The following is a 12,843-nucleotide window of genomic DNA, read 5'->3' as shown; positions in this document are numbered from 1 at the left end:
TGACAACAATTTACTTACTCACACAGTTACCATTTGCGGATCGCTTACTTGGGTGATCGAGGATGGAGGGAACAGCCAAGAAAATGATGACATGAGCCAAGAGCATCGATAAATCAGAGACGAAAGCTCAATTTTCCTTCTCCGCGTGTGTCAAGAGCTTTTACGGGGGAATATGGGTGTGAGTCACGATATTAGTACATGGCACAGACGTTGAGGCAATGCCGTAAAATCATTCGGCTAATGCAAAGCACCGTTGCGGGAAGAGATACAAAGGTTGTATAATACCCCCTCCGAGATGCAAAATGTGCCAGCTTCGTTAAGTTTTTTTCGGTCTGTCAACAACAGAGGATAAGTTGAAAACAGGCGATTATGTTTCATTGTTCTGTCCTTGAGTGATGGGACCGCACATGAGGGTGGAAATTCGATTCTCCAGCCATCGCTTGTTAACATGAAAAGCTTCCTCTCCTCGGCGCTTATCTGTCTGCCGGCTGAAATTGTGTCTCTTCTCGGAGGCCCAGGCACAATATTTGATCAAAGTCTTTACGCTGGTTTTAGAATATGATTTACGGCCTACCGCAGCATTGAGGATTAACGACTGGAAAATGCAGTAAAAGGATGGTCTTAATGGTTATGGAAAAGAACCGGTCCCAAGGCCAACTCCTACTCTCTCAAACGCCAACGCCAACGCACCTATGCTTCCTCCGTTTACGACCTCTGGTTTATTCTCATTTCCAGGCCAGTTTCGATCTCCCCATATCACGGAGCATCCCAACTCGATGACCGTCCCCAAAAATGAACCTCTGACGTTGAACTGCAAGGCTGAAGGAATACCAACCCCCACCATCAAGTGGTATAGGGATGGTCATCCCATTGAGACGTCGCCCACGTCGCCTCAATCTCATCGAGTGCTTTTTCCGACGGGATCACTCTTCTTCCTTCGAGTTATGCAAAATAAGAAGGAACAAGATGGAGGGGTTTACTACTGCGAGGCCACTAATACAGTGGGGAAAGTTCGGAGTCGGAATGCTACTCTGGAAGTGGCTGGTAAGTTTAGGGCTATAAACATAAACACGATATTGATACGCAGATGTTTTGATCCAATGTGACTTTACGACGTGTAGCAAATGTTTTTAGTTGTTCTAATCAGGCGGAAGGGACCCTCTTCGGTAGACTCTTGAATTACCTTTTCGCTTGATCTTCTGGAAATAAATAATGTGCTTGGAAAAATTACATCGTGCCTCTAGCCTGGTCGATCCTTAGAGAGTTGGAGCTCGCTCTTATTAGCGAAACAATTCTCATCATTTTAGTCAGTGTCATCTGAAAAACTAGGGCAGAATAACTGAGTGATTGATTGAGAACCCCAGGGTCAATTTAGCATTAGATACGATTCCCAATTTAAAGGGAGGAGACGCTAGAGGTAGATATGGGGACGTTTAGGCAAGCTCTGGTGGGTTCGTTTGTTTGCTGGTACCAATGTCAGTGATGCAAGTTTGGGGCTTCAAACACGTTTTTGAGAAGCTGACCCTTCTTTCGCATTGCTATATGAGGAAAGGTCAGCTTCGATAAAACCAGTTTGAAACGCCAATTTTGCATCACTGGTATTGGCAGGCAAGTTTGTTTGCTGGTACCAGCGCTTGCCTAAATGTCCGAATACACGGATTAATGGCTAGCCGAAAAGAGGTCAACGGCTAGCGCGTCTGTTTTGATGACGCTCAGATCAGAACGCTCTCTTGCTCAAGAGAGTAGGCCAGTCTCTGTTTAAAGACCAACTCTACGTACGCCGCGAATCGGTCAATCCCTTTAAACAATGAGACGAGGGCGCTCGGGCCAGGCAGTGAACAAAGCTGACTGACACAATCAGGCCAGCGCGCTCGCAAAATCGAGTAGAAATGCTAAACTGTTCATTTGTAATTTGCCATTCGATCCGGAAGGTGCAGTTCAAAATTACTCCAAAGTGTGACGGTTCGAGTGACTCTAGCGAAAAGCTGATCTGGGTGCAACATGACTAAAGTGGAGAAATCGAAATTAGACATCTGCATGAGTAGAAATTGGGGTTGTGACCCAGGTGCCATAATGAAGGGCATGACTGAGCCTCTGAAGGAACAATTCAATCGCCTCTCTGAAGAGACATCCGAGACCAGCCCGGAATCAACCACTAGTTCTCGGAAATTCGATTTTGACCGTGAGGAAAAAAATGGTAAGATACAGCTATAAACAATAATTACGTTACAAGCAGGCACAAAAGAATCAATTTTTTAGGCGAAGGACTTCGCTTTCGAGGACCTGCAGTCGATCCGGTCAAGATCCAGGGCGTGTCTGCGACTGGTGAGAGCAAACCAGCTTGCTCAGATCAAGAAGATGATGATGGAATACGTCATAGTACCACCAACATCCATCCAGATCATATAAAACCCAGTCCAGTCGAATCGCGCTTGCTTTTCAAACCCTTTGAAGGAATGCCAACTAAAATGAAGATGACTCCAAATGTGAAAAAGCGCATGGATGTTTGTGCCAAGAAAACAGCCTCCCTAAAGAAAAAACCAATCAGCGATCTTTCATGTGGCCATTTGGAATCAAGTGAATATTGGGATACCCATGTTTATGGGAGCCCTAGAGAACCTCGAGATGGTTCGTCCTCGGAAACTGAAGACGATCCCCCGGCGATGAACCCGAACGGAAGTACTCCAAAATCAGTCGATCCCAGGAAATTCTCCAAACAGAGTGCCAAAAGAGCGTGGAGCAAAATTACGGCGAACTTTCACGCCCAGAGCTTCTTTTGCCAATTCCGATTAATTGAAGCAGGTCAAGTGATGTACTACATCGGCTATGCTTTGCTTGGTCCTATGGTATTCGTCGCCACCTTGCTGAGCTTGTTCCTTGTGTTTACGGGAACATCTTACTTCACCACTGGCCATGTCGTGGTAATGGTGCCCTCGGAGTACGAGGATGTTCAAGCCTTCAAGCGATGCGTTGTTCCTCAAGAACATCGTCTTCAATGGGTCTTCACCTTTATGGCTATCTTCATGTTTAGACAATTTTCTGACTTTCTAGAAGCCTTCTGCAAATCTCGAGTGGTCTCATTTGGGAACAGCTACCTATCAACGTTCATTCTCATTGTGGAAGAGGTGGTTCACTTGTGTGGACTTTGGATGCTCGTGTTTGATGTGCTTCCTGATGTGGACCTCCGGTATGGAACTTTGAGCCCTTTTTGTCTGGGCATGATTCCATCCGTGATTGGTCTCATGACCAATCGATTCGGTACCAAGTGGATCTTTGTGAAACAAATAATCGTATCTATTATTTCTGTGATTGGACAATTTGGGCTTGGGTGGATAGTTTTGAGATCCCAGGACGACTTGCTTCGAAAAATGTTTTGGTGCTGCATGGCAATTTCAGTCAAGTTCTGGGATCATTTTGTGGTGCAGCCAAGAAACTCTCAGCCAAACGAGAGAAATTCCCTAATGGCTATGTTGTTCAAGCTAGCAGATCACAAGAGGAAGTGGCTACATTCGATCAAGCTGTTGGCATTCCCAGTGAAATTTTTTTGTCTCTACATATTGCTGTCTCAATACTTTGGGTACATTGGATTTATGCCAATCATCAATTTGATCCAACAAGTATATCCATTCACATCAGATACATTGCAGTGCAGGACACTTGGTCCCCCTATTCTAAGTGGGCCCACAGTGTCATTGGAGAGCGTCCCAGCTTCGAGCTACATACCCTATATCCTAGGTATGTTTTTATTTACCTTGCCAGAATTCTTGAAAACCTGGGGTAAGTGGGTCTCCCATATGGGTCAGCACTTCAATCTTTTCGTCATGCCAACCTTCCTGGCATTATTGACTATGCATGGGTTTGCCTGGTGTGTAGGACTGGAAAATGGATCGGTTGTGGTCGCTTACTTCGTCAAAATATTTGGACACGGAACTTTCAGCCCGTTTCTTCCTCGAAACTCATTCAGTATGGATAATTCGGATCTCATTTGTCTGGGACTGATCATTCTCAGCTCTTTTCTGTGCTGCTACAGCCAGTGGCTGAAATTTTTGGACTATTATGTGCTTCAGAACCAGTTCATGGTCAAGATCAAGCCGAACATAACACCTTTCATATTTGGACAAAACTATGACTTCCGCGTTACTGCAAGAACCGATGCCGAAAGTATGCCTCCAGCTGTTGCCAGTCGACCTTTCATCTACGCGTGTGCCACGATCTGGAGAGAGGATATGCATGAGATGTCCAATCTGGTGAAGTCCTTGTTCCAGATAGATCGTGCTTGCGCCCAGTTGCAGACCGCCTGCAAGTTTGAATTCATCATTGTAATTGATGATGCCTTTCACCACGCTTCGGCTTACAAACTTCTCGGAAAACAAGTGTTCAAGCTACTCAATGTGATTCGAAGGATGATGAGATCCGATGCGCAAATTCCTGAAGTCACCTACCCAACTCCCTTCGGTGCCCGAATGGAAATGACTTTACCTGATGGGGGAACGAAACTGGTCATCCTGTTAAAAGACACCTCTCTAGTGAAGCAAGGCAAAAGATTCTCCCAAGCCCTGTACCTGAATTACCTGGTCGATTTCCAGTTTCAAGACTTGGAGACCATGCCCCTTCCGATCCGGAATGAAATAGTGCGAAACAAGTTCATTCTCACGCTCGATGGAGACGTAAATTTCACGCCTGCGTCTGTGTTCAAGCTCCTGGATAGAATGACCACCCACCCAATGTTGTCGGCTGTCTGTGGCCGAATTATCCCAACCGGCCCTTGTACCTTGTGGACCCACGCCCAGATCTATGAGTATGCCATCGGTCATTGGATCCAAAAGCCAGTGGAAGATTGTCTGGGTTCAGTGCTTTGTGCCCCTGGTTGCTTCTCCATGTTTCGTTTGTATGACATGATGGAAACCAAATACCATTGGGCATACTCCGTATCAAGGCCTCACACCATCTCCATGAAGCTTCGTATGGACCAAGGTGAAGATCGATGGATGTCGTTTCTTCTGATCGCCGCGGGTGGTCGGATTGGATATGAACCGGACGCGATTTGCTTTACCGAATGCCCGGATACTCTGGCCAAGCTGTTTGGTCAGCGACGACGGTGGATCACTTCAAGCTTTATGGGAGTGTATCATTTTGCTTCTATCCTGTTCACCCAAACGACCCAAGACCAACTGCATGTTGGAAATCCAGCCCAATGGTATCAAATGTTCATCACCGCCAGTACTCTGCTTTCTCCGGCCGTTTGTCTCATGTTCTTGGTGTTTGGCTTTAATTACACCACAGGTATCTCACTCGTCGCAAGTGCTTTTCTGTTTGTGATGCCCATTGCTGTCTACGCATACATTTGCCATGTGTGTGAGGACAAAGTGGCTGTGCTGTATGGATGCATATTATCCGGATTGTTTACTGCTCCATTGGCTTTGGTGGTGATAAGCTTGCTGCAAGTGGGATAAACTCGAGGATTCTTCATCCCTTCCGTGGTTCTTTTGTCTACCATGCTTCTCCAACATGTCTTGGCTGCGATTAGCTATCCAGCCGAGTATTCAAATCTTCTGTATCTACCCGCCTACATGGTCTCATTGCCCATGCTCTACCTGATTCTACCCATATTCTCAACTCTCACGGTCAATCCCAATGAATGGGGAACCAGAGATGCTCTCCTACAAACCAGTGCCGCTGAGGCCGAGAGTGAAGAGGAAGGTAAACCAAAGACCAAACCACCCACATTCTTCGATAATTTCTACTTCAACGTGAAAGCTATCATGCCATTTACCGAGGTTGGCAAGAAGAAGGAGAAGAAGAGCGATTTTGATAACCGTCAGGGAAGACGTCCCCTGACGGCTGATCAGTTCGAAAAGGAGTACAAATATCATTTCACTCACATCTATTGGGCTCGAGATGTTCCGGGGGGATCCCTGGCTCCATTGAACCAGATCGAACAGGTGTGGTGGATTACTCTTTTGGAGAAAATCCATTTGAAACCTGAAATGCCTTCTCCCCAAGAAGTCAAAAAAGAGCGAGAGATGATCCATGAATTCCGCACCAGTAACTTCTTGGCTATTCTCTTCGTTAGTGTAATTTTGGCCACTATACTCATTTTGACCAACACCGAGGATTTTGAGATTGAATGGCCTCTTGCGTATAAAACCACCAAGGTGATCGCATTGTCCAATCTAGAAAATGGTCTGTTTACCACTCGTGTCCTGGAGAGAGTGACTCCCTACTACATCAGTTATCCCTACTACATTGTGAGCTTCTTGCTCCTAACCGTCCTGAGTTTTCAATGCATCTTCGGACTGCTCAATGGAGCCTTGACTTTCTGGACCCGCGCAGTTTCCGTTTGGTCTCGCCACTATCGATATCGTCTAATGGCCAATTGGTCTAAAGCTCATCGGGAATGTTTTCCTGAAACATTCATCGTCCCAAGTGCCGATCCCTTAATCTACTTCCGAGTTAAAGAGTCCGAATATCCTGCCTATGAAGAACTAAACAGAGTGGATTATGAGGAAGAAGTGTTTGACGATTGGGCCATCAGCCGCATTGACAACTTTTCTGTGTCGAAAAAATCCAAGGACAATGGTGACCATATTCAGATTTGGTGCTTCTCGTGTTATCGACAGAGGGAACTTCATCGGATTGCCTATGCTTACGAAGCTCTCACCAAAGTTCAACGCAACAGGTTCTTTACTTTTGACGAGCAAGCGACCATCAAAGAGCTCATGAAGACCAGAATCAAGGATGATGCCAAGGAGCGCAAGTTAGTCAAGAAAGAGATGTTCAAAATCTGGGACGCCAAGTTGGCTAAAACAAAATCAAATCGGAAAAAAGATCGAAAATCCGCCAAGGACAAAGATCTTCAAGGAGTTGAAAACATGGGCTATCATAGTGATTAAGTTGCGAAAGTAATTCATGTTTCGTCCATGCTCATCTGTACAACACAATAATAATACTATTCATAAATCTACAGTTCGTAAATCATATTGCCATTTGTCATGACATGTTTCTTGTATTGGAAATAAACCAGTAATGAGAGATTTGGTTTTGGACCTTTTTTCGGCAAGGCTTGATTCAACTATTTCGATGAACAAGCAAATAGGTAGCAAGATTGGAATCTCATTTTATTGAGAGCATTTCGCTAAAATTAGATTGCACTTGTGCGTTGAGAGAAAAACAAAAATTTCACATTTTGAAAGATTCCATAAAAAGATGGAACATTTAGTAGAAGATTGTGATTTCCGTCCAAGATATCTAAATTGAATTTTGATTGTCCACTTGGTCAAAGTTTGAACAAATTGTTGAAAAATTGAGCCCTAGGTACCTTTGATAGTTATTGATGATATGGACAAAGACAACAGAGCCGCTAATTTCAGTAAATGTGTGTAGCTCCATTTAGGTCGCGGTGGGTAGGGTGCATATATTTTTAACAACCTTGGTCTGGTTTTTTTTCCAATCAAGATCAAAATAAGCCACAAAATTCGAAGTCATCAATGATCAGAAAAATGTCACAATCAGCAAGGATGAGGGATAAAAATGAGTGAAGAGGAGGAAATGTTTGTTAATTTTGTGTGGAGTAATGATGTTAACAAACAATTGGTATGTTCTACTTCTAGATACAGATATAAGGGTAAAGAAGGATAAGCAATTTCACACGAACTTTGTATTTCAGTTCTACGCGATGAATTCCGTTTGGAACCTGATGACACCCGGATTGCTCAAGGAGATACGGCTGTTTTGAAATGTCATACCCCTCGAGGCAATCCTAAACCTACTGTATCATGGCTTAAGAACGGAGAGGTCCTCAAAGAGCTCGAAGATGAGCCTAACCGAGTAACACTCACTGAAATTGGCAGTCTCGTCATAAGGGATGCTGTTAAGGCTGACGAGGGTGATTACGTTTGCCAAGCAAGAAACATGGTTGGAACGAGGAGTAGCAGATCGGGAACGCTCCACGTGAATGGTAGGTCGACACTTAATAGAGTAAAATAGCCATTCATTCTGAGAAAACCAGCAGTTTTTATGAGGCATTTTGCTCTCCTAGTTAAACCCATCTTCATTCAACGACCGGAGGATGTGACCACGACGTCTGGATCAAAGATCGAGTTGACTTGTTTGGTGGCTGGGGATCCTGAACCAAATTTAATTTGGAAGCGTGAAAATGATCTCCCTTTACCAGAAGGCTCTCAAGTGGTCAAAGGTATCTTGGAGATCGCCAAAGCCACCCCACAAGACGAGGGCATGTACACTTGTGAGGCAACCAATCCGGTGGGGAAAGTGTCTCAAAGCGTGGTTTTAACGGTTCACGGTAAGTGGGACAAATTGGAAGTGCACCTCTTCCCCATACTAGGTCCAAATCAGGCAATTTGAAATGGAGAACTACCTGACTTTATGGAAGCTTCCCTCCTTTTCCAAGTCCATTTATCTTGGTATACAATCCACTCCGCTCAAGTTGGCAATGTCGAGAGAGGAGACGCCATAAATTTCTCAGTTCCACTTGGAACACCCGCGCACAAGAAAAGCCAATAGCCATTTCCAGTTGCTTCAATCTTTGTTACGTTCTGAGTCTTTTGGAACTTTACTGACTTGCACGCCTTTGTATTCCTTAGCTCATCCCAATTTTTTGGTCAAACCCAAGGATCAGCGAGTAGGGATGAATGGGATCGCCAAATTCGAATGCGTTGTGGATGGGAACCCACCTCCAAGTATTTTCTGGACCAAAGAAGGCAGTCAAGAGTTAATGTTCAGTGGAACCACTCATGGACAAATGCATGTCACAACGGATGGAACACTCATGATTCAGGTACGGAAGCCAAGGAGGATCCAATGTGAGGATCACAAAAAGGGTACTTGGGAGTGGAAGCCTCAGAACATGCATAATTGGAGCACTTTTTCCTCCTTATGGTGGACGTGTGTAGGGAAGGGTTTAATTTGGTTCATGTTCCAGGATTACTTCTGTAAATGATCTCCGTGCTTCCTAAGCTGATTCTAGGCAGAGAGGTATTTAGGTCAGCGGTCTTTTGAGGGGCTTTTTCTTTTCTCATCTGGCTCCAAAGGGATCTCTAATCTTAAATTAGATGCAACAGAAAGTGATTATCCGCTTTTGGGAACGCGGAAAGACTCTCATCAGATGACCTTTCCTGTCAGGATCAGGCCGTCAATATCAACAGCGAAAACTATTTCCTTGTTATTGGGTCAATTATTTTGCTCTTCCCAAGGAACAATTGAGCAAAGAACCTTTTACTTTACATGACAGGGTGTGAGAAAAGAGGATGGAGGCTTTTATGTTTGTTCCGCCTTGAGCGTGGCTGGATCCACATTGGCCAAGGCCTATCTGGAGGTCACAGCTATCGAAGATCAACCTCCGCCCATTATTGCCATGGGACCCGCTAATCAGACTCTACCAGTGAATACCATCGCAATCTTGCCATGTCAAGCTTCTGGAAATCCCAAACCCGCCATCAACTGGTTCAAGAACCAGCAGCCATTAAATGCTATTGGATCCAGTCGGATTATGGTCGAACCCACGGGGACGCTCGTGATTGATAGTAAGTCATTCTTGTCTTGATTTTAGAATGTGTGTGATGTTTTCATAATTTGGCATTCGTTCCAGATTTGAAAGAGGAAGATACTGGTCTGTACACTTGCACTGCGGGCTCCGAGAGCGGAGAAACATCGTGGTCTGCCTCCTTATCAGTAGAGGATCCCAAGAACCCAAATATTATTTTCCACAAAACCCCTGACCCCTCGACCTTTCCCCAACCCCCAACCAAGCCAAAGATCGTGAACAGAAGGTCGACGTCTGTGACCATTTCCTGGCGAAGAAATCACCACACCGGACAATCACCTCTGATTGGCTACACGGTTGAATGCTTCAGCTTCGAAATGGAGTCGGGTTGGGTTGTGGCAGCACATCGAATCACCTCAGAGACCTACACTGTCAACAATCTCAAGCCGGATAGTTCGTATGTGTTCTTGGTCAGGGCCGAGAATAGTCATGGCATGTCTCCGCCCTCTCAAATGTCCGAACGAGTCCGGACACTTCGAGCATTCACTGGTTCCGACGACGATCTCAACCTGGATGAGGTGCAGAACCATTTACTGGATAAAGTCGTGGAGTTGGGCAGTATAGAGGCCATCAGCTCGACCACTATTAGAGTCTCCTGGAAGGTCCTGATCAATGACAAGTACGTCGAGGGCTTCTTCGTCCGATTTCGTGACATGTCGGGAGGCTCGCAAAAATTCAACATGAAGACCGTCATGAAACAGGAACATATTGACAGCTACGTAATCACGAATCTCCGGAAATTCACCGAGTACGAAGTGTTCCTCACGCCATTTTTCAAGAACATCGAAGGCCAGCCATCGAACTCGCTTCATGTTCAGACCTTGGCCGATACCCCATCAGCCCCACCAACCACAGTGATGGCCGACATTCTCAACATGACCAGTGCCCAAATAACGATCTCACCTCCTCCCCCTCAACATCGTAACGGCGTTTTATTGGGCTATCAAGTCCACGTGAAAGGAAACGGGTCCACTTTCCACTCCAATGTCACCCTCAATGCCACCACCATGAACTTCATTCTGGCCAATCTATCTTTGAATGAGCAGTATACCATCCGAGCGTCGGCCTTCACTCATGCTGGATTGGGGCCCTTTTCACAACCGGTGACTTTTTCCATGGATCCATCTCTGATTAAGTCGCCGGTAGTTGGTCACTCTAACCACGTTGTTGGGGACCTGATCTCGGAGCCTTGGTTCCTTATATTCCTCTCCAGCATCGTGCTCGTTCTGGTTCTCATTTTCCTGGCCATTGTCCTATACCGTCGTCAATGGTCCAGCCACAAGTCAAGCCTTGGACATTTGGCCGTTCCTGTTCAACGGTACGAAGACATGTCTCGGTTGCACCCGGTGTCTCGAGACGGTTCGATTTGGGTCAATCATGGTCATCCTAGTGAGTGGAAACCAGGCTCCCAAAAGAGCGATTGTTTCTATGATGATCATGGGGATGGCCAAGCCTTGTATGCTGAAGTGGGCGATACCGATGAGGTTCTAACGACCTTTAATGGTTTCTCGACCTCCAAATCGGACGGCAATGGTCCTGGCGATCCAGCTCCTTACGCTACCACTACATTAGCAATGCAAAACAGGATGAGGACCGTGGTAAGTCATGAATATTCAAGCTTTCAGAACTTGATAACCTACTTGGAACTTCCGTAGCCCTTTACCCTGCTGTCTGAAGGTCAATTGAGCTAATGAACATTCGGCCTTATTTTCAGAATGGAAACACGTTCATGGCCTTACCACAACATGATCCATCCTCTCAAGATTTCTTATCGCACAAAACCACTTCCAGCAGTGGCGGAGATTCTCTCTCCACCGGTCAAAAAAGCCCTTCCGGTGGAATAGGAGACATGTCTTTGTCCAAACGAACCGCCACCGGAAGTAGCAGCGGTCATTCTGGACACTCAAATGGAGCTGGAGGTGGAAACTTTTACTTGCCCAATTGGTCTGATCTCTTCCCACCACCCCCTGAACAACCACCTCCACCCACAGGAGACTCACCTCCTCATCGACGACAGGTAGAAAAAATTGAATATTGCAAGAAGCGAAGAAGCGAGTTTGGCTTGGAAAACATAAACTACGTAATGGATCACGGTTGATCAAATGGTCGTTAGCATACATGTTCCAATGGGTCCCCAAAAATATACGCCAGTTTTAAAGAGCGTAGTCCTTGCTTGGCAAGGCATAGAATTAATGGATAGTACCTTGGTTATGTCGGCTACCCTTTTTTTTTAAATGTGGCACATGAACAGCACACAGAACTTCGAGTACGACGTGCTTTTTGTTCCCACCACCATTCCAGAAAGTCCTCTCCCTCTGAAGGCTTTCTGGGGGTATAACTATGTATTTGGTAGGTATTCTAAAAAAAGGAGGGAGTCATCTGTGTCCCAGATATAGAAAAAGTTTTGTCATAAAAGCACACTTCTGTTGGGAGGGATCTCCTGTCAGCCGCAGAATTACCAAACCGCTTCTTGCTTCGCCATTGTTTCACTAGACTTCTGGGAACACATTATGAACGAGCACAATCAGACGGTAAATGTTCCAAGACCGTCAAAGTCGTCTTGAGCGAGACTCTTTTGAGAAGCATTCCCATTATCAAATGGATCGCAAGACCATTAACATGGATGGTTGTGTCATTCATTGGTTAAGCAGTCCAAGTACGCGGAAGGGGTAAGAAGAAGCCAATATAACCTCTAACAAGCAGACGGGTTGCTAGAAATGAGCGTAACGACTAAGCCGTCTGGATAAAAGAAGACTAAAAAAGGCGCTCAGCCGACAAAAGGCCAAAAATGATAACAGGAACCGGAAAGACAAAAGCCTCAAGGGTGGAAGCAAGATATCAAGCTTGGCATTCAGCCTTTGTTGACCTGAATAGCCGCCTCCTTTTTCGTTCGCACTCTCTGACTGTATAAATCAAATGAAGAGATCTTTACCTAAAGAGCTCCAAACAAAGGGCAAAAGGCACAATCTTGATCGTTTCTTATTTCCAGTCTGGTGGGTTAGTGGGTGTGTCTCCTCGTCATCCAGCCCATCCTCCTAGCAATTTGGCCAGCATCAACTCCAACAGCCCTAGTTTGGCCAAGCGACTGGCGTTTCAGCATTTATCCTCCACGCCCCAAGACGGAACCTATGCCACACCTACTCAAAACTACGCCCGTAGTTTCGCCTCTCCAGCTGCTATGCCTCATCTCTTCAAACAGAGAATGACGGGCTCGCAAGGTCAAATCATGGACATCTACGAGAACCCTTCGGAACATTATGGCCATTATCCAGTGGAACCAG

At 45.6% G+C, this 12,843-nt stretch overlaps 2 protein-coding genes across 2 annotated transcripts in view; both read left to right on the top strand.

Annotated features, from left to right (window-relative positions):
- Positions 1 to 12,843, top strand: part of LOC131891125 (protein sax-3-like) — a gene marked incomplete at both ends in the record, with an annotated part of 40,234 nt that extends 27,391 nt beyond the window's left edge. The window contains 8 exon segments of the mRNA XM_059240639.1: positions 736 to 1,044; positions 7,667 to 7,957; positions 8,039 to 8,302; positions 8,604 to 8,797; positions 9,251 to 9,542; positions 9,608 to 11,160; positions 11,277 to 11,579; positions 12,552 to 12,843. Coding sequence (XP_059096622.1) covers positions 736 to 1,044; positions 7,667 to 7,957; positions 8,039 to 8,302; positions 8,604 to 8,797; positions 9,251 to 9,542; positions 9,608 to 11,160; positions 11,277 to 11,579; positions 12,552 to 12,843 — 3,498 coding nt within the window.
- LOC131891126 (uncharacterized) lies at positions 2,052 to 6,740 on the top strand (the record flags this gene model as incomplete). The annotated part of the gene is given in 2 exon segments (XM_059240640.1): positions 2,052 to 2,197; positions 2,260 to 6,740. Coding segments are annotated over 2 exon segments (3,340 nt in total), but the record flags the coding sequence as incomplete, so codon positions are not given.

The sequence above is a fragment of the Tigriopus californicus genome, chromosome 11, assembly GCF_007210705.1.
Source record: "Tigriopus californicus strain San Diego chromosome 11, Tcal_SD_v2.1, whole genome shotgun sequence".
Lineage (NCBI taxonomy): Eukaryota > Metazoa > Arthropoda > Copepoda > Harpacticoida > Harpacticidae > Tigriopus > Tigriopus californicus.
Note: the sequence above shows the minus strand (reverse complement) of the source record. Positions and strands in the feature narration are given on the sequence as shown.